Consider the following 27,957-nt stretch of genomic DNA (forward strand, 5'->3'; position numbering starts at 1 on the left):
CCCCACTGCTCAGGTGTGAGTAAGAGGTAAAGGCAGGGAGGATAGGGGGGGAAGAAGGGGAGACACCGAGAGGGAGAGAAAGGGAAGGAGGAGGGTGGGTAGCAGGGTAGGTAGGAGTGGAGGGTAGAGGAGTGTCAGTGAGAGGAGATAAGTAGGTTAAACTTCCTGAGCTGAAAATAGCTATCTTCTCCATCACATGGTAGCCAAGCTGCCCAGGGGAGCCTGGCCGTATACAGCAGAGCCTCAGCACACTCTTTCTAATCTGTGCTCTCTCTGTGTGCTTTTCTATTCTCTTACACACACACACACACACAAAACACATCCACTACCCCTTCCAACTGCAACATAATACAACTATATTTAGAGCTGGGCATTTGTGTGACTCTGAAGCCTCAGGCCTGCTGTGTTGTATGTTTGTGTCTGTTTGTGTGGCCTTTTCCTCTTTTCTTTTCATTTACTTGTTTGTTGCATCCTTCTACATTATGACATGAGACACTTAATCTCATCACACACACACACATTACCTTACCACACCAATTAAGAACACTTTGTTCAGAACACTGAACAAGCTGAGGGACAATTTGTGGAAGTGTATTGCGTAAATTAGAAGTACAAATGTAATTTATTCCATTACTTGTCTCTAAGCGGCTAATTTCAGACAAACTAAAGGAGACTGAAGAAAGGAAAGCAAATTCAATAGAGGTGTGTGTGTGTGTGTGTGTGTGTGTGTGTGTTTGTGCGTGCCCCTGTCATTTCCCATGCATCCTGCATGTTTGATCTGTCAGACCACAAAAAAAGCCTGCATATCCTTTGACCTTCCTCTCGACATAATATCAAACACACTGAGTCTGTGTTTTCTCCTACTCTCCTTCTAGACCTTTCTTTTTTCCTGAAGCAGATGCTTGTCATACCCCTCTTTCTCTTTTTTTTGTGGGTCTCTCCTTTCTTATTAGGTGGTTTTGATTATGTTTCACCTCCATTCTCCTCCTAGTGTCTTTGTGTGTGCACGCCCTATTCCATCCTATTTCACTTTCCTCTGGAGAAATTGGCTTCCTTTGATGAGCCGGGGAAAACCACTAAAAGAGTCGCTTTGACTTCATAATTTTTCTTTTCTCTCTATTTGTCCCTCCTGCAACTCTTTGCTTTCTCTTAGTGTTTCTCAACTCTTCCCACTCCGTCTCTCTCTGAATATTTCTCCTCCTTTTCAGTATGCATTCTTTATTCCTTTCTAAAGTCCTCCCTCTTGCTTTCCTCCTCTGCCGTCGGCTCATCTTGAATAGACACACCACCACATTCATGCAGCTCAAACATTGACTTTCAATTACTTGGGACATCTGCCTAGATATGCCTTTGTGTTTGAGTATGTACTTTATTTGCTTTAAAAGACACCTTGTGCAGTGTCTGTGTACTGTGATAAATCTTTGGGATGAAAGGGAAAGCTAGACACCCTAGGAGGTAAATTGAGGTAAATTGTGTGATTGAGAACTTAAAAGCAGGGCAAACATTAAGCCCATTTGGGACACGGCGGGGTGTGTGCTCTCCATGCGGCTTCATTTGTCTGTTCCTCATCCTTTCAAAGGCACACCTTGGGAGAGAGGCAAAGCGGAGGTCCGCTGTACATCATGACCTAAATCTCTCAATTATGCGCTATAGTTGAGTGCTTTTAGCCTTGAGCATCTGAAATTATACAATGGATGTAAATAGGTGCCACGTGGGAGTCTACTGTATATTCTCTACCTCAGCAAATGGTTGGCCACCTGAATAAATCCGTACGTCTTAGAGTGAATAAAAGTGATTTGAAACTATAATTACTTAGGTAATGCTGGAAAAGTTGCATAGGTATAATCAAAGTGGTCTAGATGCTTCCAACAAACAGTAACTTTCACATTAATGTAATTATGTGTTATTATCCAGCTCCATCTAACACATAATTACATTTAATTGTCAGGTACAATGCAATTAATAGGGGCTAGCAAAGGGATTACAGCTAAGGAATAACAACAGTTAATTGATACTGTAACTGCAAAGCAGTAATTACTGTAATCTATAAGGACAAATAATCTAACAGAATTTATTAAAATTCATTGTTACTCTCCCTCACACATGAATCCATGTAACTGTCTATCTATCTAGCTATGGGCTCTTATACCCTTTTTCACTGTAACCCAGTGTATGATACTGGAGATAACAGTAAGTATTCATGTAACCCTATATTTACCATATAGTTACTGTAGATACACCTGTATTATCATATTATTATTGTTTTATCCATGTAAAGGACCATGATACAGGGTTGCACAGCCAGGGTAAAGACACAGTTCTAGTCTTGTGTTCCCATATTAATTGTTCTTGTTCAGTTTTCTAATGGTATATACTTTATTATATGTAAAACAAAAACGTTTTAGATTTTATTAAAACACTCTCTTTTCTCTAACTGTCAAATGTTACAAAGTATTTTTGGCAGGCGGCAAGCTGCGAGTCTGAAATTGAAGCCAATGCAGAAGTGCTTTAAACTTGCATTCTTTCTAATAGCCATCATGGGGGCGACTCCTCTGGCAGCAAAAAGTAGTCTGATTGTCTATCTATGAGAAGTCTACGACAAAATGACCCTATTTCTCATTCGATCTGTTATCTCAGTAATCGTTATAAACATGAGTTTATTTTCTCAATAAATACTTGTAAGTCTTCTTCAATGAAGCAGGATGTTAATTTATTAAATGATGGTTCCACTTAGAGTAAAAAAGATGATAAAGCAGGGTATGCTTTAGGGCGTGGCTACGTTGGGATTGGCAAGTCGCTATCATGGTGTTTTCCAGTCTTGGAGTTATACATGATCATCGTCTTAGAACTTAAACTCTTTCACAGTGTGTTTTCCTTTCATGAAAGCTAATTGTAACATTTTGGTCGCCTAAAAAATGTCTTATTCAACGGTCGGATGTACTTAGCTCCACCCTCTCGTGTCACTTCTGGTTTAAAAAAAACAAGACGGCGAAGCCCAAAAACAAAATGTCCACAGCAAAGATGCAGAACTTGCTTCAACACAGCAAACCAATGTGTGACATCACAGTGACTACATCAACATCTTTTTGTTGTTGTTGATTCATCTTGAACTTGGAGATGTATACATAAATGGATCCAATTAAATGTGATTTGGGGGGACTAGCTAAACCTACCCATCAGCTACCCATCATAAAGCTGCAACTAGTGCATTAAAGTAGCAGATCAATGTCATAGTTGGAGGTGTGTGCTTGGATATCACACATTGTTGAGTGTGAAACTGACAGATTTCTCTTGGAGCTAACCCCACACATATTCCATTTCACTTGTAAATGTGTCACATGACAGAAGCTGAGGAGGCTGTAACTGCCATTTCACTGTGACTCAAAATGACCTACGTAGTTTTCTGGTATAATAAAAGCAAGCAAGGGACATGTGTGGGATAATACCGTATCTTGCAGAAATAATTAACTATCAATTTTCCTTGTCTATTTCCCTCCTTTTCCATTGCTTTTCACTCTCCTCAGGAAATGGGTCCTACCAGCATGCCCTCTGTGCCCCTCATGGTGGGCTGTGGGGTTTCCTGCACCGCTCTTCTCATCCTGCTGCTAATCTACGCTGCCTTCTGGAGGTACGTGTATTGATGGTGTTGTGTCACTATACTCACACATTCCTTGCGCTGACAATAGGGATTTCTCTCACTATCCTGGCTCCAACAGCACCAACACATAGTAATTGCAGTTTGTGTGTGTCCTCTGCCATGCCAAAACTCCAATGAGGCCTAATAAGGAACAAATGGTTCAACTACAGCAGGGGGGGTGGTGATTAGTTTTTGGTGGCACACATGACAGATGGTAAAATCAAGCTAATGACTCTGTACAATGTCCAAAAGGATACTGTTCAGTCTGTCAATCTGTCATTGATACTTATTTCATATGTATGCTCTCTCTCTCTCTCTCTCTCTCTCTCTCTCTCTCCCCCCTCTGCTCTGTAGGTACATTCGTTCGGAGAGATCGATCATCTTGGTGAATTTTTGCCTCTCCATTTTGGCCTCCAACTTATTGATTTTGGTGGGACAATCTCAAACGCTCAGCAAGGTAAGGCACTGTGCAAAGAACATCACAGGGACAAAAAAAAAAAAATCCATTTCCAGACATAGCAACTGGATTTCTACCAGAAACCATAGTCAACGCATTTATGATCCCAGTAAAAGTGCTCTTGACCAAGCCTTTTACAATGCCTCGAAACAACAGTGTAGACAAGGTTCACACAGCTGAGTTCTCAAAGTGGCAGGCTGACTTGGCACACGGTACTCTGACTAAGCAGGACTGCACTGTGTAGTGGTCAGGATCGATCTCTATGAGTAACACCGCAGAGCCAGGTTGAACTCCTGTTCTTCTGAACATAATTAGCTTGATCAGACTCCTTTTTTCTTTGTATCCTCTTTCTTTTGTGGAGGTGTCATTTTACTCTGCTATAGCACCTTAATAAGAGATGATTCATGATGACACCTCTTACAAAACTACCATTTTATATTTCTTTTGTAAAACGCCTCTCTGTCTCCCTGACTTTCTTTTTCTCTTTAGGGTCTATGTACTGTGACTGCCGCCTTCCTGCATTTCTTCTTCTTGGCATCCTTCTGCTGGGTGCTGACGGAGGCGTGGCAGTCCTATCTGGCCGTCATTGGCAAAATGAGGTCACGACTCATTCGCAAGCGTTTTCTGTGCCTCGGCTGGGGTGAGCACTTTGGTCTTCATTTGATGCTGAGAATATTGTGATATATGAAATCATACAGTAGTTACCTTGTTTTAAGGGTTACTTTTTATGTTGAGAAAATTACTCTACCTTTATATGCATCCTTGAGAATGTTGAGTGCACACATTCATCGTCTGAGGTACTTATGATGCCTTTCATTTACCTCGGAAATGGGAATAGCATCATAACTAAATTTACTGCGTTCCAGTTCAACAAGTATTACAACGTAATGGAGTTTGCTCCAGCCAGGTTAGCTATTATTACCAATACTAGTTGATGAGTACACATTACAGCGGCATTGTGCAGTATTGTGGTATTGTTGGTTGGTATTGTATGTATGGCTGATTTGATGAGACACAAGTAAGACAATAAGCAGAATATTACTGCAGCTTTTTTACTGTTGGTGCGCGGTGCAGCTATTTTGTTTGTCCCACTCTTGGAGTCTGGAATGCCGGTTGAAATTTCCACCTGGTTCAAATCAAATGCAGCATTATCCATAGTCTGTGTATTACCTACTGTAGATGCCGTTTGGAAACCCCCCCCCCCCCCCCCCACCCAGTTTGGAGAAATGGGCAGGAGTGCCGACACAAGAGCAAAGCAATATACTGCTGTGGACAGCCAACTAATAGACAGGCCCATATAAAAGAAAGTGTCTGTTTAAGTGTACGCTATATTTTGAGTATTTTCACCGCCTTATTTTGCCTTCAGACAGCCATTTCCAACAGGGAACTGCATATGATCCATTCACTCTTCAAAGTCGGAATTTATTCTAAATATAGGGTACAATAAAACTACTTCTTCTTCGTACTTCGAGATGGCACAACACTTTTCCACAACAGAACATTACTTTGCTCCTGTGCTGGGACTCCTGTCTACTTCTCTAAACTAATAGCGTGCCGGCCACCATCTTCTGTAAATAATACGCTATTATACGATATTAAAGTACCTCATACAACCCTACTTCCAAACATCTGCACTATACCGTTAAGTTTGCTTTGCAACAGCCTTCATAAGTATTAGAATATACAGCTTGCCAGTACATTTTGGGTTAATGGCTTGAACTTTTTTAGTTACTGCATTTTGAAAGAGACTACTAGGTATGATGGTGGCATCCACTGTAACGCGTAGGTGCTATTGTAAGTGTCTGCCGTTGCTGTTTGCTGGAAATATAAACTCTTTGCGTGACAGAGAATTTTCAGCATAGCAAATGAAGAAGCTTTCATGAATTGAATGCTGATCGGTATTTGTGATGGAAGGCAGCAAGACTTTGGTTTATTTCTTTTATTTGAAAGTGTTGGCTGCATTATGCTGAATAACCTTCATTTGCGCCATTCCCATTTATATCCCATTCACTTCACTGTTATTTGCTACTTCAAGGACTCAATTTCCTGAAATACTTTTATTACAGTTTCTAATATAATCTTACTAATCATGGCCAAAGCTAGAAGTGAATTTACATGCATACACACTCACAAAGGGTCACAGTATACGCTCAGAATAAACATATTCCCACTCCTTTCAGTTTAACGTCACCTCTGTTCCTGTTCCATTCACCCTCCATGTCACTTTATTATGCTGTACTCGCAATAGGCACCAGTGATGTTCGAGGATAATCAAAACACATGATAACATCTGTATAACACTGGCCAGATGTTTTGAGATATAGCCTTAGAAATTACAAGCACAACCTCTAACACCACCGCCACACACACACACACACACACACAGGCTGTTCATTTCTCTTGATATTGATCCCACCAGTCTAATCTGCCAAGTCATCGATGCCCTTACCTGATACAGAGGAGGGAGAATGTATAGATTGTTGTACAGTCACAGATAGAGAGAGATGCTGACAGTCTGTGTGTGTGTGTGTGTGTATGTGTGTGTGTGTGTGTGTGTAAGTGGCAGCTATATAATTCTTTGCCACACCTGCAAATGCACATGAAATGCATAAACAGTCTCGCAGAGTGAAGGGGATCAAACAGCTTATCCTCCTCACGTCCGTTTCTCACCAAATTATGTGATTGAAATCAGTCGCCATGGAAACAGGAGATTTGGGGTGTGGCCTGTAGCTGTGTTAGATTGGCAGGAGATGTATGTGTAATGTATAGGTCCGTGTTTACCGTATTGCACGTCAGTAAACGCTAGATGGATGTTGTCTAATTGAAACTTTGCGCATGCTGGTTAGTGGACCAGCCTGGCTCCCCACCATCTTATTTGTTAATGTTAATGTGACTTTTTCTAATTGCTTTTCATTTGCAGCCATAATCACAGCTTTGTTAATTACTTGAACATTTCAGAGCCAAGCTCATTACGGAGCCCAGCATATTTCCTTCTTTTTCTGGCACGTACTCTGTGACATTCAGTCTCACTCTCTTTCCCAACACACACACACACACACACGCCGACACACCCACCCTTCTTGATTTGGCTAATTAATGCACAAATTACTGACCTCTCCTAGCTATACCTCACATTTCATGCACTCCCTTATAGTCTCAAAGGCCCACATTCATAGTGTTACTCGCTCACAGACACGCTGCATGCGTGGGTCACCTATGGCAGCGTTAATGTACATAGGAAATACTAAATCAGAGCTTCCATCCCTGCAGTGAACTGGGATCTAAGCCCAGTTTTCATGCCTCCAGCTGGACCTGTGTGTCAGGGAGCACATGCAGCGCGCTTTGGCTCACCTACAGAGCACCAAGTCAGTTTCAATCACATATGCACACGTTACAGGCTCTTGCATGGCTTCGTAACTTTTGAATAGGAAGAGCCATATGGAGTGGTTCACAGTAGAGAATCTTATTTGGCCGACATGCTTCATCGTCCCCATTAAGGCTTCCTTTTATCCTTTGTCTCACCCTTTTGATCTCTCCCTCTGTCTGTGTCTGCAGGTCTTCCAGCTCTAGTCGTAGCAGTGTCGGTGGGTTTCACCAGAGCGAGAGGTTACGGCACAGCGAGCTAGTGAGTACCACTCTCCGACCCCCTGCACTGTCCCTCACACCAGTCATGACTGGATTTGAATAGAATTACTCAGTATCAGCACAGTGCCATCCGTTGCCCTTACACCCAACCACTCCAAGCATAGTGTGTTTTGCTTTTCAAAATACTTTATCCTCCTTTTTTCCACCTGCAGGCATCAAGCTAAGCTTTATTTCATAAACTTGTATTTTTATATTTTTTGAATTACTCACCAGAGGTGGTTATTGCTTCAGCGGAGGCTCTGCTATAAGCAGCTGAATACACAAAGTCTGTCTGTATTTTTCACACCATCCATCCAGCTATCCATCCGATTTCTATAAATGCTTATTGTCACAGGGGGACTGAAACTTCTCTCAGTGTGCATCAACACATCTTAGTTGCTCATTTAATATGAAAATTAAAGTATTGTTTATGCATTGTCAAGATTATATTAAAGAAACGCACATTCAAGCCCCAAAAACTATATTCAAAATTTAAATATTAACCAATATAATCAACCAACATCAATCTAATCCGTCTCTTCAAAACTAGAAAAAACTAGTAATATAAATAATAATAAATAAAAGGAAAATAGGAAATACAGTATGTGACATCACCTTATTCCAAGTGAGCCACTTTAAATCACTTTTAAAAACACAATCATTGACAATTACTGTTAGGCTTAATCTTAAACAACATATGCCAACAAAGAGCTCTGATACCCAGTCAATGGTGTAATTGATTCAATGGAAACACATCCTAAAAGATGTTTACAACTTTGTTCCCTCTTACTTTACTCAACATCTCATTAATAATAGCACTGTATATTAGCTTTTCGGCCTTTTTATTGAGCTGCAATTAAGACAACAGCAGGGTGTCAGTATGCTCTGATGACATCACTGGAGGACACATTTAAACTCACATCAAATTCAATTCCACAAGAGCATTTACAGTTTGGGGATATGTTTTAAGTAATGTACATAATACGTTTTCTTCGCACTGAGGGCAATATTTATATTTAATCAAGCACTTACCCAGCCATAGAAATGAAATTCCTCACTTAGGAAATCCAAGATCCTTAATTGGTTGTGTACTTGGTGTACTGAAGTGCTTGGCACTCACAACAAGTGGAATGTTAGACCTGAATGTAATTTTTTTTCTCAAAACACTTGTTTTTTTTCTTTAGTTGCTGGTTGTCCTTGGAGGGCGGTCTGCTTTATGCCTTCGTTGGGCCTGCTGCGGTCATTGTATTGGTGAGTCTGTCCAACATACTCTCTCAAAGAGATCTAATATAATCTTTCTGAAGTTATCCTCCAAGCTAAGAGCTTTAAAGCAGCTGCAGCTGACCTCATGAGGATGTGTCCTTCTCCTTTCACTCCCCCATGCACATGTGAGCATATAGACACACCCGGCGGTGTCCCCGACAAAATTATGAGATGATCACTTTGATCCTTGAGTTTAAAAATGTCAGCTCAAAAACACTGAAATATATTCCAGCAGACAAGAGCTTCCTGGCCATGCAACACTAGCCCAGCAGCCAGATTTCTCACTCATGTACTGTATGTACTTTCAAAGTATGAGTCATTTTACCCGATGTATTTAAGGCTATATTCTTTTTTTGCGACTCACAGTGTGCACCACAATCACAATAATGTCCCAATTGGTATAAAACAGACATTTAGTATACGAAAACATATAGCTTTATATTGTTCTGCAGCAAAATTGAGTGCATTGATTGCATCTCAGTGGTGTTTTAATCATCTGTTGTGTGCTGCTGTTTGCAGCTGTTTCTAGGAGGCTAATTTCTGTGAAATTAATCCCTGGGTGGATATTTCCACCACTAAGCTTAATAAGTCTGGATGGGGTACTAAACTTCATTTTGGTTATTGCTACCGCCGCTGCTGCTGCTGTTGTTGTCTTTCTGCTCATGCGTTAGTTCTCGTTAGTTCTGCGTTAGTTCTCCTTGCTTGTACACTCACTGTGTAGCACATGTCAGAACGGAAGCATGAATAAGACAGCGTCACGGGTGTGCAGAGTGATATATGCATTTTCTTGAAGTAAATACCTGACGAGAGAGTGACAGTTTGACAGTTTGGGACACGAGGGAATGCAGGATTATACAGTGCTGAATATTCATGATTATGATAATGTGGTGGCTTCCAATACTACTATTATTTAAAGGTTACATAGTCAGAAAGCACAGGAAAACCTGCACATTCACACTCACTATTCTGTACACACAAGGTTGGTGCTTAATCTGAGGAAAATCCATTTTACATACATTAATAATAGTAAAACTAACCCATTATAATATAAGAATGGTTAGGCGTTTCGTGTGTCTGCGTTTAAGAGCTCAAAGGTTAAAGCCATCTTGTAAAATCAAAGGACAGTTATCCATACGTTGTACGTCAGATTCTGGTGTTCCTTGGAATGATTCCAACCTCCCACCATCTCCACAATGTCGATTTACACTCCAAACCCCAGCTGCTATGTCCTGTAACGGTCCCCGGGTCCCCGGTGTTGTTGCCGGTACCCCACTCTAACAAACATCTGTAATGAGAGTGGGGCATCGGCCAGATGCACAGACCATCTCACAGGACTCTTCTCTAATTAATCAACCTGGCCCTGGGCAAATAGCAGAGCTGGATGATGCTGACTCACAATGCTGAGGCCGGACATGACTGGCATGACAAAAGTGCTGTCGCAATCTGGAACATCGTAGGTAGTTGTCAGCAGCAACACACACATGAGGGGGATCAGAGAGAGAGAGAGAGAGAGAGAGAGAGAGAGAGGTTTTAGCCTTTTGCAAAAGCTGCCAGACGTAGCAAAGAAATAGGCTTCTAATAAAGATCTGGCTTCTGCAAAGGCTGCAAAAAAGTGGAAATTCGACTGACCACATCAAAGTAACACTTTAACTGCTCAACCACTCAGCTCTTTCTTTAGGATTTCCAGCAACCATGTATTGAATCTATTACATGCTTGTGTCTAGCCAGAAGTTGCCAATGGTAACAGATGAATCCAGGTAGACACTCAGTTTAGGACCATTATGAGAATAGGAATGCATTGCATACAAAGTGCGTGAATGCCATTTGTTGCTAATGGACCGCTGACATCCCAAAGAGCACTAGCAGATGAATAACTAAACGGAAGCTCTACAGGGAAACCCATAAACGGTGATAGAAAGAGTTCAGATGAAATCAGGATTAGAAGGAATATGTCGCTGGCATAGACTTTCTCCCAGATGGACAGGATTTCAGAGCGGAAGAGGTCGTCTACATGTGTCAAGCCGTGGCTCAGATCTCTGTGAGCGTGTGTCTAATAGGGTCTTTGTCACAGGGTCACTATGGCCAGATGTTTGGCAGGCTTAGCTAGGGGCTCCTCATGTGTAAGAGAAGCCAGCGAGTTTAATATATTTTGAAGAAAAAAAAACGGTCTTTTGGACCACAATGCAATTCTGTGAGAATGTAAACAACATTTTTCTGCAAGCGAACTTCACAGAGTACCTTTTGAAGTTGGCAGTTTTATTCCTCACAGACTGAATGGAGTGCTGCTCAGCAACATTGCTCTCATTACTGCCACTAATGGCTGGAAGCTGTAACAGCACAAATCAGTTATCGTAATGTACATCTGCAATGTTGAATACGAGGAGGAAAAATATTTTTAGATCAGCCAATTTAGTAGTGACTCGCCAAATGTGAGGTTGCATGCATCAGTTGTAAAAAAAGTATACGACATGATGTTATAATATGGTTACATTTGAGTTCACTTCATGAAATATATTTTGAATATTTGTCTCTGTTTAAGTTCCATGGCATCACAAATACTTACACAAAGTCTGGATGCAGTTATTATTATTATTATTTTATTATATTCATATTTTTATTATGTATTATTATATTTGGCCATTATGGTCACAACTGTGGGTAATAGCTGTGTGCTAGGATATGGGATAGAGTATGCTATTTTAATAAAAATGTGATTGATTAAGCTTAAAGCTGCTCCTGCATAGGAGCAAGTCAGCCTGGGGGCCCTGACAGCAAAGGCACCGTCACTGTCAGTCTTAAGCTTGTGGGACAATAAAAAAAGGAATTGTCTTTCTTGATTAGTGCATGAATAGAATCCCTGTTGGCAACCCATCTATAATAGCAATTCTAATCAAACTGTTCTCTCTCTCTCTCCTAGGTCAATATGCTCATTGGAATTGTGGTGTTTAACAAGCTCATGTCCCGAGACGGCATTTCAGACAAGTCTAAAAAGCAACGAGCGGGGTAAGTTAAGTTAACTTCCTTCCCCTCTCTCACACACACACACACACACACACAGCGATGCACAAAAGACATCAACACACACCGCTTTTTCATCCATCAACACAATTCTTGGTGGGAACAGACTACAAATTTGCTGCATTAAATAAATCTCTCTGGCAGACACAAACTCAGGGAGACAACATTTTCATGGCAATTTTAATACCAACTGCTTTCAAGGGTCTCTGAACGCACACCTACTTCTGCACCTGTGCCTCCCAGAAAAAAAAGAGAAAGAAATACGGTTCAATTTGGCATCAAAATGACAAGACATCTGTTACGTTCTGTTGCTCTGTGAAATCCATCAGCATTTCACAATCGCTTCCACGTCTAGTTTTCTCAGTATTATGTGACATGGGTGAATATGGTGGATATGTAAATCAATGGCAGATGGAAACGTGATTATATACCAGGATTATGTGGCTGGCATCTATAGAAATCTTTTATTCTTTCAGACATGCACAACTCTGATGTGCATACGTATAGGACATGCATGCATATGCATCCACCTAGAACATTACTTATATTAAAGCAGTTGGCGGCTGTTCATCATCTTTGCTAACTCTATAAATGGAGATTTCCTCAGCTCACGCAGCCAAATCTATGTTTTCATTTCCATTGCTATTGATTTTCTTTTTTTCTTCCTATTTTTCTCTCTATCTCATTACATTTTCTCCAATGTCTGTCTCCCGCACAAATTTGAATTGACAATTTGTGTATAGCTGCAAGGGTTAATATTACCGATTGGCTCTCTGGGGGGTTGATAAGCTTTTGTTAACATTTGATTCAACTGAGATTAAACCGGTTGGCGTGCGCAAACACACCTACACAAACACACAAAGGGATGCACCCTTCTTTGTTACAGGCTAAGTCCTTGCTGTTATCTGAGTATTGAGCACATTCCCTCTCAGATTCTCTGAAGTGTGTGTTTGTAGGCACACACACATATCTAAGCGCTCCCGCACACAGTAGCTGCTCGTGCTGCTAACAGGACAGGCTGCCATTAGCCAAATGTATTTCCTTATGAAGCCGTGGGGATGTGGCTGGCGCTGAGGCAATGAGCTGTGATGGGACGCTAATGTAGCATAGCCCGCGCATGGCCCCATCATTCTCCACTTGCGGTAGACAATACTGCACATACACATTAACACACAAACACGCACACTGTTTCTCTGTCTGAGTAGTCAACTGTAAGTAAACAACCAAAGTCTTTATCTTCCTTTTTCGCCCTGATAAAGCTATATTGTGCACAGCCCTGTGGAATAAGATAGTTGGTGTATGTCCTCTCTGTGTCACTGTATTCTGCTAATCCACACTATTCTGCTGTAACATCGCATTGTCCGTCTCTCACTTTCTCTCCACTTGCTCTGAATCAATCTTTGTATTCTGACTGTTATTCATTGCTGCTACTTTTTAAGATCTGTTTTTAATTTGCCTTTCTTTCTTTTCTCCCTCCCCTCCCCCCCTTTTCTTTTCCCCACCCTCTCTGTGTTGTGTCCACTTTTATCTTCTTTTCTCTCGTTCTTTTTGCACCTGTGACACCTCCACATTCACCTGTTGCCATTACTGGAACTTGTGTTTCCACACATTCCACACTCCCTCTTCTCCTCCCCACATGGCTGCGTGTATGTGTGTGTGTGTGTGTGTGTGTCTGTGTGCACATGTCCTAAAGTGTCCCAGCGGAGGCGCGTAGCCGACTGCTCCTGAAATGCTCCAAGTGTGGCGTGATCTCGAGCACCGCTTTGTCCAGCTCAACTGCCAGCAGTGCCATGTTAGTCCATCTTCATCTTTCTATTTGTTTCTCTCTCCTTATTCTTCTCTCTCTCTCTCTCTGTCTCTCTCTCTCTCTGTCTCTTCCTCTTCATCATCCTCTCTTACTCCTCCATCCTTTTAATCTCGGTCTGTCGGTAATGATGCAGGGTGAAATTCAGACTTAGATGAAAAAAAAAAAAAACTAAAGAAATGGAAAAAAGCCTTCACTGCAAGCCATCACTATTTAATGAGAGCATGTTTTGATCCAAAGTGGATTTTCCCCAGGTCATGCAGAGCAAACCTGACCTGTGTCACACAGTGTTTGTGAATCATTTTTAGAGTTTGTTTTAACTTGTTTTTAGTGCAGTATTGCAGAGGCTTAACACACCAGGGCAGTTAAATGTCAGGAATAATGCATTGCACTGTGCTGCATTATAAAATGTGTTTCTGCCTGTGTTACTACTTTCTGGCTCTCATTATATGAGTTAATGTGGTGAGCTGTCATATCGGTTTCACAGTGAACACATCATATTTCAGATATATCACTTAAGCAAGGGTATGAAGAGTGTAACCTACCAACATTATTACATATATTTTGGAGTTGCATGCATTTAAATTGTTCTGTTCAGAGCATCTTTTAGAAGTTGTAGTGAACACGTCTTATGGAGACCAATGAGGAAATTCATTGTCTAATTGTTCTGAGAGTAGTTAAAATGTGTGTGTGGCTCTAGCTCTGGATTACTTACGGGTGTTGTGGATTAAAAGGTCTAACGACACATGCTATAATCCAATGTTTTTGGAACTTTTAGTCTCACTAAAAGTCCTAATATCTTGGCTTGTTTTTGCACGTTTTCTTTTATCCATATCTAATAGTGCACATTATCCAAACAATGCAGCGACAAAAGCCTCTGATAAACAGCGTGCTTCTTTAAGCAATCATTTAGAATTCAAAACACAGGTAGATATAGAGGCGTTATTTGTGTGAAGATATAGTTGAGTACTGTCTACCTGATCAGAGAATGAATTTGCTCTCCCACTGTGTGTGTTGTTATCCGAGCTTCTCCTTGCTCAATTGACGCGCCGGCCCTGCACGCTTTTAGTGCATGTTAGCACATGTTAGCGTGCCCCACTGGTTATCTCATTGCCGCTGCTCTACACTGCTCTCATATGGCGTTAACAGCTGATAACGCCGTCCTGACCAAAGGCATCATTGTAGAAGTGTAGCACCCACCCTCCGGGTCGCCCCTTGAGGTAAACTGTGTTAGCTCTGTCAGCACTTTCAATGTAGTTTGCACTGTAATCTCTGTTAGTACTGCTGGCTATGAGCCGCCATGCTCACCGTCGACATGTTGACGGAGTCAGACAAAATGCTCCAAATCCCAGATCTTGCACCTTTAAAGAAGGTCTCCCTACCAGCGTCTCCTATTGGGTCTGGACATGTTCAAAGGTGCTACTATAGTGTAACAAGAAAAAGACAGATGGCCAATTTGTTTTTGAAAACTGCATTTTTGCAATCTTAATAATAAAAGGATTGTTGTCATGGTTTCTTGCTCAGAGCAGGATATCTGTTAATGAAAGAGCCTCCTTCCGTTTTACTCAAACAATGCTCTGCTTGATAACTATGTCCTTGTGCAAATCTTTCATTATGGCTTTGTGTTTACTTTGGAAGAGCGCTCTGTTGAAAGTAGGAACTCTGTTTGGTTGTGTTGTTTCACGATTGAACGCTAATGGGATGAAATTGCCTATTTGCAGTAACAAGTTTGTATCAGTTACCTGTCGTCCCTGAGAAAACACAGGGCCATTATTGACTTTCTTTCACGTGGCTTTTCTGATCTCAGATCCACCTACATCTTTGCCAAACACATATGGTCTATTATTAAATAGATCATTTATATTCACATTACTGCACTTCTACCTTCTGTTTGCAGTATACTGTTTATTTGGGAAGTCCCTCAAATAATCTTCTTACAGAAATCCTAGTGTGAAATCGTAATATTTCTGTTTACGGAAATAGCATTCAGACACAAGAATTCATCTTAAATATTGCTGGTATTACACACTCCCTTATTCTCTGTATCAATATTATATAGTAAGCCCTTATACCAGACCAGTTGCGGGCTAGAGGGAAGTCTGGGTCAGCCTGCTTGGCATGCTGCCACCGCGACCCGAACTCGCGACCCGACCCCGGATAAGCGGAGGAAAATGGATGGATGGATGGAAGCCCTTATACCAAAGTGTCTTGATAAAGCTTTACAGACTATAACTTGGGAAATCATTTCCAGAAAGAGAGAACCACCATTTAAAAGTGTGACAACATATGCTTTCCCCATATTTCCTCCCATCCTAATGCATTTGTAGAACTTTGAAATACAGCCGCTCGTTAAAAAAACACTTATTATGTATGATGAGGTACACTTGCAGTATTAGAGTGTGTCTTTTCCACATAGAATGTAGGCTGTACTGAACCATATTGTGTGGTTAAAAAACACAGTCAACAACAGCTGGAAAGTTTACACATTAACACGAGCACAGCTTTGGCTTTATTGCTCTACTTTCTCTTTTATTCATTGCCTTGGACATGCACCTGTTAAAGGGGCGTGCATATTTCTCAGCGTAGTCACTCTGTCAGACTGACGGTTATAAAACCAGGAATATGTGCTCAAACAGCATGAACATTTTAAATTGCTGTCTGACTCCATAGAGCTACAGATGCACACGTATACACACACACACACACACACTGACTCCGCAGAAGCCCCCATGTCAGTACGTGTCAGTGGCCTGTCTTCCCCGTCCATGTTGGAACCCATCGTCTCGCAGTCCACCAGCATGACACTTGCGTGCGCATCAACCCTGTGATTGCGAGCAATTGTCAGTCTCGTAACTACATGTATCTAGTTGATTACACATCATCTTCCACTTTTCAGTTGAGGTATTAAGTGTGATCCAAACCCTTTTTGTGCCAATCGGCTTCAAATTGCCCACCATTGACTCTAAGAATGATCTGTGTGAGTGTGTGTGTGTGTGTGTGTGTGTGTGTGTGTGTGTGTGTGTGTGGGTAAGAAATTGAGTTATGTGATTTACCAAAACCGGCTGGTCTGGTTTGAGACTGAACCCTTTGTTACTTCTCCTTCCTTCCCCTCCTGTGCCCCCCTCTCTGTGCCCGCATCGCTGTCTCTTTCTCTGGCAGGGCGTCTCTGTGGAGCTCCTGCGTGGTTCTCCCCCTGTTAGCATTAACCTGGATGTCAGCAGTGCTGGCCATAACCGACCGGCGCTCAACGCTCTTCCAGGTGATGTATCTCAGTAACACTATAGCGGACGCTCACACACTGTTACCAACAAACATACATACACCTGTGATGCATCATTGAAAAGCAGCATTAGTTTTTAAAATGACACTCTGATTTAAAAATGTGTTTTCTAGTAATTTTATTACATTTGGCCATGAAGACAAAATGTTTATTGCTGAATGATGATGATCACCATTAAAAAAAAGTACAAACAAAGAAGAACCTACAATCCCCAATGTGTTAGGATCATCAGCAGATACATGTTCTATGAATGAAAGTATGAACGGCTATGAAGATGTATTATGAATAAACATGACAGTGTTAACACAGGGTATGATATTACAGTGGTTTGTAGAGCCTTAGAGATGCCACAATATTTATTTCTTTTTTTCTGAGCATTTTTCACACCTCGACTTTTCGAGGCAACATTTACATTAACAGAGAAATGTATGTTCCATTTCTAACTCTATAAAACCGGGAAGATTTAGAAGTAGATTGCTTTGCAGTTTTACCACAGCTGAGGATAGTAATGAAAGCTCAGGGTTGCTGGTTGTCTAGGTAACACAATACACTTTCTTTCTAAAATTGTTCTGCATAATGTAAGCAGCCGTATGCTCACAGCTTTTTGTGGTTAGCTGTGGAGGGAAAACAGTAAAAATGTCATAATAACTTTAAAGCCGGTGCCGTAGTTTAGGTTTGAGACCCACTACGGCGATGTGCAATAATTCACAAGCAACTATTTCATGTCCCCCTCCAGGTGCTCTTTGCCGTCTTTGACTCTGTCCAAGGTTTCGTCATCATCACTGTCCACTGTGCAATGCGCCGAGAGGTGAGTCCGGTTTCCTCCTCCTGCTAAGCCGCCTTGTGTATCCCAGACACATTGAGCTCATACGTTTTTTTTAAATCAGCACCACTAAGTGAACCTCGCCGACATTCACCGCCTTCGACAGGTGGGATTCGTGTTCGCAAATGTCATGTTAGTTTCCGGGTCAGCCTGAAGTCACGGCAGTACACGGGCGAACCAGACATGAGAGGGATTAGCACGGTATTTATGTCCTATGTTGCAGAGCTTCTTCGCCATAATGCAGTATGATAGTGCAGTATTGTCCGTCTGATCCAAGGCTGCTTTAAGGAGCTTACCAAGATGCTGTATGGAATAAGACTCTAAGTCCCTAACTAATACCCCTAGTGCCTTTTATGCCACAGGCTTTGCTGTGCCCCCGGGGATGCACAATTTTAAACTCATTGTCCACATACATATAGTCATGCCCTTGAGACAAACATTTACTCTCACACACACACACACACATTTTTCCATGGTCTAACTCACGATTGCACTTGCTACAATTAATAGATTTACAATGTCATCAGTTTTGTCCATGAATGTGTTGCTGATGCATGTGCACCACACACAGACTTCCCTATTTCCAAGAGATCATTATGATATTGAATGCACTGCATAGTGTAAGTGAATTCTGAAAATGCTTGGAATGCTTAGCCGCATTTAAATCAATATTACAAAAGCGGAAGGGATCAGGGTACAGTAAATCCAGGAATTATTTATTGTAAATGTATGAAAATCCCCTGCATAAACCCTTCGCAGCTGCTGAACAACAGGCAGAGTGGTGTGGCACATGGGAGGAAGGGAGGGAGGGGGGAGGAGAGGGACAAGGCGGAGAATTAGGAAGCATTACGGGGGAAAACAAGAGGGAAGGCAGCATAAGGGGTGATGTTATGTGAGGTAAAGTACAGACGAAGAAACGTGCCGCGCAGTGCTCCTTGATAGCGCTCGTTGTACGCGAAGGTGCTGCGGAGCAGCGATGGCACAGGTGGCCTGCTGAGTCGAGGAGAAGGTGAACGAATGAACATCTGCAGTTTTGACAGGAGTTGTGATTTGGAGGCAGCAGTAGAGGAGAGATGTGAAAGATAAGGTATATTGTGAGAAAGGGGTGACGAAGGGACTTAGTTAAGTGAGGAGAGGAAGGAGTGTGGAACACAAATTGTATGCAGAGATCTGTGAAAAAAAGAAATGAAAAAAAAAAAAAAAAACATGATTCAAGAGCGAAGCAGGGGGGATGATGGTAGGGGAGGAAGAAATAAAGATGAAGGTGGAGAGAGAGGTATGGACACAGAGGGGCTCTTCACTTTGAAGTCAGAATGAGCTACATTGCCAACAGACACTCACACCAACAGAGAGCGGGGAACAAATGCCGCCGAGGATGAGTGTGGACATAAAGAGAAGAGACGGATGGAAAGAAACAATGGAGGCAATACCCATGCGCATGCAGTATTAATCCGACATGGATTCTTCCCCAATCCACTACATCCTTAGCGGCACACACACACACACACACACACATATATAGATGAGACCACCCAGCGAGATTGAAGATGCTCTCATTCGCTCTTGCAATGCTTCTTACACGAGCACTCTTGTTTCCGCCCGTAAGATTCTTATGGGATTTGACAGCAGCAACATTGAGAAATGGTGTTGCTCCTCAGCATGTTACCAGGGTATCTATAATACAAAGCCTGATGCGGGAAAAGAATCTCGAAGTCGGTTGTGAAACATAATGCACAGGGATCCATTCGATTTCAACTGTGTTGTAAGATCTCAACCTTTGACAGTGGGCTGGTGCGTATTTGCATAGATGCCGCATGTCGGAGGAAAAAGAAAACCAGTGACAGTGGAAAGGCCCACGGGTTAGAACATCTATATACTGCGCTATCGCTTTTAATTTGGACTGAGCGCCACTGATCTCACAGGGCTCAGATAGGCCACTTTGAAGAACTGCTGTGTGCTTTCTTTACCAAATCCACTGACTGTTACATAAGCTACAAGCTGAGCTACTTTGTGAAGAATATAGCTTTTCCGTTCACTTTCATTTTTACGTAATTTAGTATTCACTGAACATCTGTCATTGCAGAAATAAAGACGAAGAATATAAAATGTCTGAGGGAGTGAGTTCCCCATGCTCCATTTGCCAAACTAACTTAAGTAAAAGTTCCCCCGCTAACTTCTTTCCTTTGCATCCTCCCTTCCTTTTCTTCATCATCCTTTTCCCCTCCTACTCTTCCTCTCTATAATAATAATAATCCTCCCCCCCCCCCCCCCCCCCCCCCCCCCCCCCGTTCTCTTATTCCGTCCCTTCAGGTGCAGGATGCGGTGCGCTGTAGGATGGGGGGATGTAAAGACGACAGCGAAAACTCGCCAGACTCCTGCAAGAATGGACAGGTGCAGATCATGGTGAATAGCATTCCATTTCATCCCACATTGCAAACCATTCGGCTCGGACTACAATGAACCAGGCCGGAGCTTTCTAGAAGCTTCAGCTCCGATAGCAATAAGCATGATTGCTATTATTAAAGTGCCCAAACTCATACCTGGCTCTCTTCATTATTGTTCATGCATTATGCATCTTCAAATTTTATTTTTCAAAAATGTTTGATTTCATTCCCCATAGAAATGCAATATCTCTCCCAGCCTGAAACTAACTTCCTATAGTGCCATAACTGGAAATGAAAAGTTAACAACAAATACCATCTCTGTAGCAATATATTGCTTGAATTTATAGCAATGCACTTAACATTCTCGGTGTGTGGACTTTGGGACAAAATGTTTATATTGCCCACAGTGTTTCATGTATTAGCAAATCAAACACTTCAGCACTTTTATTGACTTTTAACCCGAGCTTCTTCCTCTGTGTTTGAGGAGCACAGAGCTCCCGTAACGTTATTGTTGTTCCAAATATTGGCTAATAGTGTGATAAATCATATATAGACCTGAGCTGCCCTGCCAATGTCAGCACAGTTACAGAGCATGAGCGACTATCGCAACGCTCTTCCCTTTATTTCTCCCTCAGACCTGTTTGCGGTAACGGTTATGGCTTTCTGAACGCCCCATGAGGTTATCAAGATTAAACTTTAGAGCCATCATTCTGCTCAGGGAAGCCATGATGACACATTCTCTGTCTCTGTTTTCATAACCGAGAGGAACAGTAACTGTGCTTAAATTTCGGTTAAACGTATTATTATCATACACACAGCTCGTTGCTATGCCAACTATTGCTCTATTAAGAACGACTGCTTGAAGTTCTCTCTGAACGTGTGCGACTTTGTAGAAATCTTCTCAGGCGGCACATATGCACGGAGGACTGGTGTGTTCACGAAACAATGCCCTTGAGATTATTAATTGTGATGGATTATTTGGTGAAGCTGCCACCAGTCGGGCTGAATCACCAACATAATTACACTCAGGTGTTCTTGCTTCATTCACTGGGAATCTCATTAGAATGTTAAACCCCTAACATGCACAGACACAAAGATGTAGAACTGTAGCTACACCTTCTTGAATCAAAGCCATCTTTAAATAGCTAATCTCTGATTAAAACTCAGGACTGTCCTCTAGAAAACTGGTTATATTTCTGCCTGAAACATTTATGTTTTCCATGAATTTGCTTTACACCATCAGAAGTGTCCAAATGTGAGCTACTGTGGGCAGCAGTGTGGCTCTCCGCGTTGCGGCACTTCCCCGTGCCTGTCGGGTTGCCACCCACAGCAGTTCCCACCGACGGCCCACCAGGCATGCCAGCAAGCCTGTTACCACAGTCTTCCTCGCAGCAACCACAACCACGGGCTAGAGCACAGCCACGCCCTCAGCCACGCACACGAGCATAGCCACATCCTGAACAATACCCACAACCATGCTCATAACCATAACCACGCCCACAACCACATCGGCAGCCAACCAGTATGTCACCTCTCTCGTAAATAATCCGTCAGTATGAATAGTAAAAGTAGATGTAGAAAGGTGGAATCTGTAAAACAATGTTTTGCAACAAATGGGAGCAATTAGTAAAGGGATGCTTCGACATTTTGAAAGACACACGTATGTGCTTTATTTCAAAGAGTTAAATGAGAAGATGGATACCACTTTCATTCTGTTACGCTGGAGCGACAGCCAGCAGCTGGTTTGCTTAGTTTGGCACAAAGACTGGAAAAGGCTCTTTAGATCGGTAATTAACATGTTGTATCTTGTTTTTTTTAATCTGAACAAAAGGTGACTATGGTTTAAAGGGGGTTATATGCCGTAATACTTATTTGTTATATGCCCAGTGACTTTTTGTGTTGTTGTCAAAGTGTGGTTGCCACGACTTCAGAAGGTCACTGCTCCTGGCCAGGGCCAGGCTAGTTGTACCAGTCTTTGTCTTAAGCTAAGCTAAAAATGAGAGTGGTATCAATCTTACCATCCGGGGCAAGAAAACAAACAGAGTTATTAACCCCCAAAATGTCAAACTATTCCTTCAACCAAAAAAGAAAATTGTTGCATCAAATTTAGTTTTGTTTTGATTACATATTGCACCTTTAAATCTTAGTTTGAATAGCTGTGATGTATAAATAGAAACTAGTTCTTCTACTACAGCAAGGTAGCAAACCTTGTCTTTGGCCATTCATAATTGATTTAGGAGCCTCGTCAAGCATGCTGTATATTATAGGGTGTTTACTCAACTCAGTCAATGAGACTCAACAATAGGACTTTGTTCACTTGTGGTGTTTTTACCTAACAGTGGATGACTCGCTGTACTTAACCTGTGAGGCTGTTGCAAAGAGAATGTATTATAGTTAAGATAAGGATGATTTGTTTTTCTCAATGTGGATGGCAGAGAGGAAAAAGAGAGAGGACTTTTCATATCCTCATCCTGCTATTTAGTAGAGACCCATTTATGGTGCTGCGGGTGATTTTCCTACTAAGAGCTTTTCCGCTCCTCTGAGACCTTTACACATTCTCTCCTTCTCTCTTTCAGTTTTTCATTTCCCCCCCTTGCTCCTCTCTTTGCCTGTGTGGCGTGCCCAAACTGTCTAAAATCTGTAGTTTATTATCCAAACAAAGGCTTTTGTAAATGAATCCCGCCGAGGACAGGAGGAGGCTGTATGGTGAGAGAAGGGAGGACCACAACTGCATAGCAATGAGCTTCCCTTTCACTAAAGTTTCGGAAACTTGAGCGGTGGCCATTTTGGAAACACCACTTCTTCATTCAACCCACCACCCTTTGGGTTTGGGAGTGTTTTCTCAACCGCACGGAGTAGTGCCACCCTGCTCTCCTCAAGAGGATCATAGCTCAAAGCAGCAATAAAAAAATCATATTTTGATAACTTATCTACATTAAATCAGAATATTAATTGCGGGCCAAAGCTCTGTCTGGATATTTATGTTTTGGTCGTTGGTGGGAATGAATCTTAAAATCATTTGCATTATTATATTATGTATTCCATTCTTTTTTCCAGTCCATAAACAGCCAGGCTGGAACACACCAAAGTTTTGCTTCAACTGGCACAGCAGATAATAGTTTTGCTGCAGTGGAAATGTCTGTCCGTTTGCATTCAGACGACAGCGAGGTGACTGATGAGCCATGCAGTAGCATTACATACCTGGCAAAACACCACAGCGTTCTGCTCCTCTCTTTTCAACACTGTATTTGGGTCCGCTGCCGGGAACCGATGCACATCATGAACAAAGTAGCAGTGTGTGCCGTCACACAGAAGTGTCTGTTCTTTTCGCTTTGAAAAAGGCTTTTGGACAAATTCACTATGAAGAAATGAAAACTGAACGTTTCTGTGTCTCGTTCGCGGAGGGCATTACTAATTGACTGGGTTGTAAAGTGTTACCATGGCAACATATCCTGTCCTTGTCTTTAGTGTCACATTACAGTCGAGCATCATGGTCATTGGGATGCAGCATAACCATTCGGGATCCAGTCACTCGTATAAGAGCCGTGCCTTTATCGATGTGGTGAATGTAACGACACTCATTGCCTTTCCTCTCTTCCTACCCCCGCCTCCCTCTCTCAGACGGACTTTGAAAAGGATGTGGATTTGGCGTGTCAAACAGGTGAGAGCTCTCCCTTTTCACCTGATTTCCCTTTCTCCCTCCGTCCAACACCGGAGAGTAGCATTGCCGAGAGGCAGCGGAGAGTTGTAACTTACCTTGCTGCTTTACATGTCGATAAAATGACAGACGACGCTCTAATACCTCGACACAGTTGTGCACAAATCATTATGCCTTATCAATCACTCTGAATCTGCCCAATAAGTGTTCAGCGCGCATATGTTTTGATGAGGCTGTGTTTAATTGTGCATGATAATAACACATTCCTCAGCGTGTTCGGGCCTGTTTCACTCACTGCTGACAGGGGTCTTGTGTGTGTGAGCGTTTGGATGTGTTGCAAATGTACCACAATGTGTTGTGCTTTGAAATATTAACACAGTCACTTTCCCCCCTCCACCCTTGCAGAGAGAGGACACCCATGTAAGTGTTGCACCCAATTGACCTTTTTTTAACACTGCCTGGTCCGTCCCTGGACTTAAATAATTCCTATAGACGAATCTGGGTTGCAGGCGGAAGTAAAGAAGCCGCCATAACTGCAGTGGCACCTGGCTTGTAAACAAAAGCTTTTCAATAATAAAATGTACAAAATTTAAACCCAGCATATCTATAGCTAATTGGTACTTTCTTACCTTTTCTGGGTGAAATTACACTTGTACAGTAGTGGTATCCCCTTCCTTTTTTTTTTTTTAAATGCTGAATTTCTTCTGATCACAATCCAAGAAATCACGGAGTGATGATTTACATCAGAAGCAAGCAAGTCATTCCTTCAGGGTCTAAGCTAGAGTTATTCCGCACATCATTTTGATATCCACTCTGCGGAGGATGGACAGTGGCAGTGCGTTAATGCAAATGTTTTTTGCCCCAAAGGCTGTGTAATAATTAATAGTATGTAACTTTCACATTCAAACATGACTAGCTTTATTTGTTATAGGGGGTGAATGCTGATGGTGTTCAACCCAAACGTCTCTGCTTTCACTGTCAGTGTAAAACTGTTCTGTTGAACTATGCCACTGCAGTAATGGCGCTTGAAAGCGCAAAACAACTGCCAGATTTGTCTATAGATCATTCTCTGGGTCTCCACTGTTGAATGCAGATGTGAAGGGATCAGATTTGTTCAACCTTGTCTAGTCCTTTTTAAAATCACTTTGCACCAAACAGACTGTAAAACAGGAGATAGCTAGGTTCAGTACTCAGCCGGTGTCCTTGCTGGTATGCAGACTGGTAAGCTGGATCCAGCTTAAATTTTTGATAAAACGCGTAGCTGGACACTTTCTCACATCAATGCTGTTAACATAAACATGGACTGTGATGCATGCTTTGCTCTAGAATTGGATTTTGGGGCCACAGAGTGAATCTTTTCTCCTCTGATGCTGACAGAAGGAGCATGATATCTAGCATGAATTTCCAAATGGTTTGGAGTTGTGTTTCATTGCGAAGATAGATTGATGTCAGTTGTGAATTAACTTAGTGTCTCATCAGCATGCCGCAGTTCATTTTGGAGTAGCTGTTCTAGAAATGTAGAGTATTCTGTTTGTAGTTTCCACCCGCAACAACATGCATGAATGCTAACCCAAAGCCATGTAAGTCGTTTTATGTTCTGTTTTTAATTTACAGTGTTGTGAATTTAAAAAAAAACAGGCCCTCATACAGAAATACACATTTATACATACACATGTATTCAGGAACATAAATGCACACAGACTCTCACACACAGGGTGTAATACGCTGGTAAGCAAAATATGGGCCAGGAGTCGATAGCGAGGGAATTTTGCTCCATTTCATTTGAAGCACACAGCATTTTGCACTCAGGCTCTTTCTCCAAGCTAATAAAAATCCTGGCTCACCGGCAACTCTCGAGATGGAGCAAGACTTAAGGTCACAGTGTCGGAGACAAACTCATCTTAGTTACTGTGAACCATATAAGCACAAATTGAGAAGTGAAACTTTTCTCAGGAGATGCAATCTGTCTCACAGCTACTTCAAAGCTGAAAACAAACTTCAGTATCACAACCTGATTTATGTTTATGTTTTGCCTATCTCTCTGTCAACTGTCTTCTGTTTGGCATAAATTATATCGATACATTTACATTCAATATCCATTTATTTTTATTATCCCTTTACCTCATAAACTCTTCACTTCTTCTTCTTTTCTTACTTTGATCAACTACCCAAACCCCCATATCTCATGCATATCCTCCGCTGTCTTGCTGTTTCCTTGGCTTCCCTTCCCATCTCCCTCTAGTTATATTCAAAGAGGTGAACACCTGTAACCCTGCCACCATCACTGGGACCCTTTCCCGGATCTCCCTGGATGATGAGGACGACCCCAAGCTGGCAGCCCATCAGGAGGGGGGAGTTGGGCTCAACTTCAGCTCCCTCCCCGGGAACATCCCCCCACCCAACCTCATCGTACAGGTAAGGAATTGATGTTGACATTGACTGACCAATTGGATTGGATTTCTGTCCAAACGCTAAAAAGCCTAGCAGCTAAAAAGTGGAAATGTTTAATCTTGTGACAGAAAGTTATCTATTGAGATTATCTAAAATTATCTTGCTTTCAGGAAATACTTGTAAAACTGAAACGTTTTTCGTTTTTTTTCCGACAAGGTTCCAACCCTCGGCGGCCTCAATGAGCTGAGCGAGCCGCCCCTCAAGAAGGAGGTAAACGTAGATCAGCAGAGACAACAGGGGCAGCAACGCAGTGGCGCTCCAATCTACCTGTGCACCGAGAGTGGCCTGGGCTGGGCTCGACCGCCCACTTCCTCCAACACCTCCCAGGACGGAAGTGCCGGCAGTGGGGGGAGCGGAGGGGGAGGAGGGAGTGGAGGAGGCGGGGAGGGAGACTACATGGTCTTACCTCGTAGGACGGTCAGTCTCAAACCTCCAGGGCCCTCCTCTCAAGGAGGAGGCCTGGGACTGGGGTGCGAGGACAAGCCTCTCAACATCGCAGTGGAGGATCCTCCCTTCCCCCCGCCTCCCTCACCCTTGACCCTCCACCCAGCTGAAAGTGAGGCGTACCCGGCGGATTTTGTGCCGTCGAGTGTGGGCGACATGAACATCGCCATGAACCTCAACCGCTCCTATGGGACGATCAAAACCATGCCCCACGGGCACGGCCACATGATGGCTCAAGGTGGTCTTGTACACTCCCACGGAGGACACATGCACTCCCACGGGCATTCGCTCCAGCTGAAGCAGGGCCAGAGGCCGTCGGTCAGACAGATTCTAACAGGGGGAACCACAGTGGAGAGAACCAGGACCCTGCCACGCAACCTGGGCAGCACCAATGCCAACAGCAGCCTCTCAGCAGGATCCCTGGAGGTGGGTAAGAGGTTGAGGGAAGGAGGGTTTCCCAGTGGTGGTGCATCTTATTCACAATGTCCACCTTTCACTTGAGCAAACACTCAATGCACTTGATGTGAGTGGTTATAAAAGTGAAGTTGTGGTGCTGGAATGGAAGAGAGGCGAGGAAAGAAAGTAAGGGGGAGAAGAGTTCTCTGCAGAAAGAATCCACGTATTTAATGTGACATTCAAGGATTTTAAACACATTTTTAAAATAATTTCAACAAGAAAAATGTGAATGACCCCATTTGCTTCTAATGTAGTGTCACTTAGGTCAAGAAAGTAATTGATAAAAAAACATATTTGCATTGGGAACAACTAGTTTAATCAATCAACATTTCTTTTAAACTTGAGAAAAATAATAAGTCTGATTCAATACTTAAACTTACTTACTGACTAAATGAATTGTTGTGGTGACTATATGGCTAAGTTAGAATATAGGGAAGAAAGACGCCATTGTGGCCTTCAAATAGCAATGTCCTAATACATTGTCTCTGATATACAGTAACAATATGTCCAACACACTGCGATAATAGCACAGCCGTGTGCTTCAGAACAAGTCTGCTTTGACAACTGCTATTATTTGCCGCTATTCATCGCCGCTCACTGAGACAATGAGCTTTAAAATGAGTTATTCTCCTAATGACAGACAGCTTCTTCTTTGTAT

The 27,957-nt window shown here is 42.3% G+C and overlaps 1 protein-coding gene across 1 annotated transcript in view; it reads left to right on the forward strand.

Moving 5' to 3' along the window:
- adgrb2 (adhesion G protein-coupled receptor B2) overlaps positions 1 to 27,957 on the forward strand; it is a gene marked incomplete at both ends in the record, with an annotated part of 128,796 nt that overhangs the window by 84,172 nt on the left and 16,667 nt on the right. The window contains 15 exons of the mRNA XM_079176373.1: positions 3,525 to 3,628; positions 3,992 to 4,094; positions 4,584 to 4,734; positions 7,650 to 7,719; positions 8,903 to 8,969; positions 11,899 to 11,984; positions 13,693 to 13,791; positions 16,963 to 17,062; positions 17,820 to 17,891; positions 20,217 to 20,309; positions 21,534 to 21,812; positions 23,912 to 23,951; positions 24,354 to 24,368; positions 26,191 to 26,363; positions 26,556 to 27,269. Coding sequence (XP_079032499.1) covers positions 3,525 to 3,628; positions 3,992 to 4,094; positions 4,584 to 4,734; positions 7,650 to 7,719; positions 8,903 to 8,969; positions 11,899 to 11,984; positions 13,693 to 13,791; positions 16,963 to 17,062; positions 17,820 to 17,891; positions 20,217 to 20,309; positions 21,534 to 21,812; positions 23,912 to 23,951; positions 24,354 to 24,368; positions 26,191 to 26,363; positions 26,556 to 27,269 — 2,166 coding nt within the window. The remainder of the gene's footprint in view (positions 1 to 3,524; positions 3,629 to 3,991; positions 4,095 to 4,583; positions 4,735 to 7,649; positions 7,720 to 8,902; positions 8,970 to 11,898; positions 11,985 to 13,692; positions 13,792 to 16,962; positions 17,063 to 17,819; positions 17,892 to 20,216; positions 20,310 to 21,533; positions 21,813 to 23,911; positions 23,952 to 24,353; positions 24,369 to 26,190; positions 26,364 to 26,555; positions 27,270 to 27,957) is intronic.

Source organism: Pholis gunnellus (assembly GCF_910591455.1).
Source record: "Pholis gunnellus genome assembly, chromosome: 16".
NCBI lineage: Eukaryota > Metazoa > Chordata > Actinopteri > Perciformes > Pholidae > Pholis > Pholis gunnellus.